The following is a 5,724-nucleotide window of genomic DNA, read 5'->3' on the forward strand; positions in this document are numbered from 1 at the left end:
GTTCTCATATTGACAGGTATCTAGCTCTGTTCTGGCCATTTCAGAGAATAATTAATTCCCTGTATTCACCTTTTTCTTAACCCAGTTAACACTAGCTCTGGATTTGATGCTGGGTAGTTATGTCAATTAAAGGTAAAAAAGTTGCATGAAATAGAAGATAAAATTGTTATATCTATAGCAAGTAACCTTGCTTCCCAGGTGGCTCTGTGGTAAAGAGTCTGCCTGCCAACCAAGTGGATTATTTTTATTTACACATCACACGTTTGTACATGTGGAAAATATCCCTCAGTTGGGAAGATCCCCTAGAGATGGGAATGGCAACCCAATCCAGTATTCTTGCCTGGGAAGTTCCATTGATAGAGGAGCCTGGCAGGCTACAGTCCATGGGGTTGTGAAGAGTTGGACATGACTGAGTAACTTTCACTTTCACTTTTAAAGAGGCCTGTGCAGCTCCATGGGGGGAAAGTTGGTCTTTCTAGGATAATAGCTAGAATAATTGGCCATTTGTATTTTTTGGAAGTACCAGTGTTTTGTAGCTTTCTGTGTATAAGTTCTGTACATGTTTTCTTAGGTTTATGCCTAAGGATTTAGGGTCTTTCTTGAGCCATTGTAAACAGCATTATATTATTAATTTAGATATCCACATGTTTATTGCTAGTATATAGAAATGCATTTGATTTTGTGTTTACCTTGTATATCCTGAGACCTTCTGAACCCACTTACTAGCTGTAGGAGTTTTGGAGGGTATATTCTTTGGGATTTTCTGCATAGATAGCAAATAGTGGTAATTTGACTGCCTTTCTGGCTTAAAGGTTGTTTATATATTTACTTGCTTTACTGCACTGGCTACATCATCCAGCACTGTGCTGAAGGAGAGTGATTGAAGTGGATATTCTCCCTTTGTTCCCTTCCTTAGGGAAAAATATAGAGTCTTTTACCAGTAAACATACTAAGAGCTGTTGAGGAAACTCTCCATTATTCCTGTGTTTCTTAGAGTTTTCACCATGGTAGACTACTGGATTTGGGCAAATGCTTTTTGTACACATTGCTGCTGATGAACTAGCTCATCTTATTGGTGACTCACAACTCCTCTGCTTCCCGTTAGATGTCCTCCTCATCTTCTTTGTCTTGGGCCAAGTGTGCGTGTAGCATGATGGCAAATGACAGCCGCTTCTCTTCAAGGTCACCCAGTATTGTGAGACTGAAGGAGGTGAGACAGACAAGTCTTTGTGGGTTCCAAGCATCCTCATAGTTCAAGCAGGACTTTATGTGTCACAGTTTGTCCATGCTTTCGTCCTCACCAAACTTTCCTTTACAAATGTTACTCTAAGCTCACTTAAAGTGAATTCAGGCTCAACATCAGATGTAAAAACAACAGCTTTGTACAGACTTGTCCACCAGCTCTAGCCATTGCCTGAGATGTTGTGCTTATAACTTATCTCTTATTCCACATCACCCGTGGTTCTGCTTTTCTGATTGTGCCCTGACACAAAGTCTAAGAGGAAATGACTAAGGACATGGTATTGATGGTGACTCCACACAACTAAACCCAGGTTTGTGATGAAGTAAAACTGCCAGTTTAAAGTATTATGGGATAATCTAGACAACTTTATGCATGTTCTGTATGGTTGACTTAGAAATAAACTTAAAAAAAAAAAAAAGAAAAGCAATTCAGTATATTATATGGAGAAAAAAATTCAAGAGGAGAATGTATTAGTAGAAAGTTACTCTGGACACCTGTTTCCAATTACATAGAAGGAGCTTTTGTCTATAATTAAATCTTCTGATCCAGACCACAACTTAAACAACCACAGGACTATCATTTCTTGTCTGGGGTCTGTGTGCATTTCAGCTGGGATCCTACAGCAGGGGAGCTCTCTCTTATCAAGTTCTGGGTTTTTGTACAGCTTTTCCTATTACTTCAAGCACTGTGAGTCACGGAGAGCACAGAAGTACTTTGCAGAATCTTCCAGCTGTAAGGATGAAATGATGAGGCTGATGGATTTATCTGCTTTCTGGAAGTTTACAGAGTAGCGGCCATTCCTTGCATTGCTGTATTCTGAATACTGTTGAATAAGGTAAGTCATCTGTCCACTGGGAAGTTGCTTGTACCAAACAAGGTAGTAATAGCTCCAGCTTGTTTCATACCGACAATTCAGGGTGACGGATTGCCCCACTTGGCTGGATATATCTGGCTGGTCTTGAGTAACTTTCTGGGCCACACAAGATCCTGTGGGAAAAAAATCAGGAAACAAAGATGAAGCAGTGAATAAAATAGTGTAGGAGTTATTTAGGATCCAAAGACAAAAAATTAAATCCTAAGATGCTTGCTTTTCTCCAATCCTCATTGCCTCCCCAAGTCCCTGTGAAGCTCCACGTGCCTGTGTGCAGGCCTTTCACCCAGAACACTCGCACCCACATTCGAAAGCATCCCTACCAGAGAAGGTGAAGGCCAGGAACACCCAGAGCAGACTGGAGAGCGGCATGAGGCACGGATTTCCCTGAGCAAATGTGCTTAGTTCTGCCTGAAGCTGAGAGTTCAGTGTCTTTGAGTGCCTGGCAGCACATATACATACTACCCGATACCTGTGTGACTCCCCGGAACAGGAAGTGGGGGTTGTCATGTTCATAAACCACGTGGTCTGTGCACACACGGGAAAAAGTCTGGCTTACCACAAACCTTTACTTTGTCTGCTTGTCTTTCCCTGGTCATTAAACTAGGCAGATCCTGAAACAAGGCATGGAAAAAGCATCAGTATTAAAATTTGAGCTGAAGGGAACTGAATATTAAGCAAGTTGACATACATCAATAATTATTCAGCAAAATGGTTTTTCCAGCTGATTTAAAATATAATTTACTATAGCCTATGAAATGTTCTGTTATCTAATAACTGGTCATTTATTTAGCCTATACTTACTTTTCTCCATCCAGAATCTAATGACTCTTTAAGAAAACTTGCAGATCTTAGGCTTCTTGGTGAACGGAAATTTTATTCAAAATAATTATTGTATCTCTTTGTCTTTGAGTTCTATGGCTCTATTTAGGTTTTTCAATAAATGAAAGTCAGTTCAGTTCAGTTCCGTCGCTCATTCGTTCAGACTCTTTGCGAACCCATGAATCGCAGCACGCCAGGCCTCCCTGTCCATCACCAACTCCCGGAGTTCACTCAGACTCGCGTCCATCGAGTCAGTGATGCCATCCAGCCATCTCATCCTCTGTCATCCCCTTCTCCTCCTGCCCTCAATCCCTCCCAGCATCAGAGTCTTTTCCAATGAGTCAACTTTTCGCATGAGGTGGCCAAAGTACTGGAGTTTCAGCTTTAGCATCATTCCTTCCAAAGAACACCCAGGACTGATCTCCTTTAGAATGGACTGTTTGAATCTCCTTGCAGTCCAAGGGACTCTCAAGAGTCTTCTCCAACACCATAGTTCAAAAGCATCAATTCTTCAGCACTCAGCCTTCTTCACAGTCCAACTCTCACGTCCATACATGACCACAGGAAAAACCATAGCCTTGACTAGACGGACCTTAGTTGGCACAGTAACGTCTCTGCTTTTGAATATGCTATCTAGGTTGGTCGTAACTTTTCTTTCAAGAAGTAAGCGTCTTTTAATTTCATGGCTGCAGGCTCTTGTTACCACCATTAAAATCATGACATAGAGTTGTTTCATCTCTCTAAAGAAACCCTCTTTTTACACCCTCCCGAGGCCTGCAATTCTTAACAATCCAGGTCACTACTGATCTCCTTTCATCTTTATATTTTGTCCTGTTGAGAATGTTGTAAAAGTAGAATCATACTACATATACAGTCATAAAATCCGATAAGAGTAATCATATACCATTTAGCCTCTGAGATTGATGTTTTTACTCGGCATAACATCCTGAGACCCATCTGGACTACTGCATATATCAATGGTCTGTTCCTTTTAATCACTACAGACTGTCCCCAACTTGTGATAATTCAATTTAGAATTTTTGACTTTACAGTAGTGAGAGAGTGATATGCTTTCAGTAGAAACCATACTTGGAATATTGAAATTTTATCTTTTCCTGGGCTAGCAACATGTAGTATTATGTTTCCTGGTGATTCTGGGCAGCAAGAATGAGCTGAGCTCCTGGCCAGCCTCAAAATCATGAGTGGAAACAACTAACACATTTACAGCCATTTCATACCCATATAACCATCCTGATTTTCACTTTCAGGACAGTATTAATGCATAGCATAAGATTTTCATTATTTTAGTATAAAATAGACTGTGAGATGATTTTTCCCCCACTGTAGGCTAATGCAAGTATTGGTCACATTTAATGGAAGCTAGGTTAAATATATTAGATGGATTTTCTTTTTTTAAATTTTAATTGATTTTTATTGGAGTAAAATGTTAGTTTCTGCAGTGCAGCAAAGTGAATGAGTTTTACATGTATATATTTATCTCCACTCTTTTTTAGATTTCCTTTCCATATTAAATGAACTTTTGACTTCCTATTGTTTCAACTTAAAATGATTTGTTGCAAAATAACCCTCTTGAAGTTGAGAAAGATGTATAAATAATATTTCATTGTGTGAATGTACTACAGGATATTTACCTGTTCATTCAGTAAAGATCACTGGTTGATTTCCAGTATTAAGAATTCAGCAAGTGAATATTTAAGTGTATTTGAAATTCTTAGACTGTTTTCTAGAATGACTGGGCCATTCACCCACCAGCAATGCATGAGTGATCCAACTTCTCTGCATCCTTGCCAGAACTTGGTATTGTTGGTATTTTTAATTCTAGCCCTTATGACATATGTGAAGTGGTATCTCTTTGTGGTTTTAATTTGGATTTCCCTAATATAAATTTAGGGGCATATTCTTTGTATTTCCTACATAGATAATCATGTTACCAGCAAATAGTGGCAGTTTTACTTCTTCTTTCAGCTCCATAAGATCGTTACATCTACTTTCTTTATTGCGTTTGCTCCAACATCTAGCACTGTACCGAAAAAGGGACAAGAATGGACACTCTGGCTTTTTTCTCTTTCTTAGAGAAAATTATAGTCTTTTACTAGTAAGAGTACCATTAGCTATTGAGGAAATTCCCCACTATTCTTGTGATTCTCAGAGTTTTCATCATAATTGATTACTGAATTTTTGCAAATCCTTTTTCTCTGACTAGATTAATATGATGATATGATTCTTCTTTTCTACCCTGCTAATGTGAATTCTATCCATTGATTTTCAATATTAAAGTGTTTTGCACCCTTGAAAGAAATTACATTTGTGCTTGGTATATTACTCATTTTACATATCAATGAACTTTACTTGGTAAAATATTTTCAGAAATTTGTGTCTATCTTCTAGATAAAAGATATTTCCCTGTAGTTTTCAGTTCTTTATGGTCTTTGTCTGATTTTGGCATCAGGGTGATATTAGCCTCATTAAATGAGTGAAGAATTATTTTCTTTCTATTGTCTGCAAGAAACTGTGTATAATTCATGCTAATTCCTCTTCAATGTTTGACAGAATTTTTCAGTGACACTGAATCTGGGGATTTTTTTTTATTATTAAAATTCAATCCTCATAGACATCATGACTTCAGCTTTCTCTGGCCCCTGCTCTGAGGAGAGATGAGGAGAGACCGCTGGAGCCCACAGTGAGGTTTGGGGACAGACAGCAGGTGCTTCCAGAGCACTGTGCCTCTGCACAGAAGTAGGTTCCTGCATCTGAGAGCTGGGCAGCA

General features: G+C 38.9%; 1 gene segment (V, D, J or C); it reads right to left on the minus strand.

The window, feature by feature from the left end:
- Window positions 1-1,916: 1,916 nt before the first annotated feature.
- Window positions 1,917-2,486, minus strand: LOC128054688 (T cell receptor delta variable 1-like). The segment is given in 2 exon segments: window positions 1,917-2,230; window positions 2,438-2,486. Coding segments are annotated over 2 exon segments (363 nt in total).
- Between the last annotated feature and the right edge of the window lie 3,238 nt (window positions 2,487-5,724).

The sequence above is a fragment of the Budorcas taxicolor genome, chromosome 10 (assembly GCF_023091745.1).
Source record: "Budorcas taxicolor isolate Tak-1 chromosome 10, Takin1.1, whole genome shotgun sequence".
In the NCBI taxonomy this organism is placed as follows: Eukaryota; Metazoa; Chordata; class Mammalia; order Artiodactyla; family Bovidae; genus Budorcas; species Budorcas taxicolor.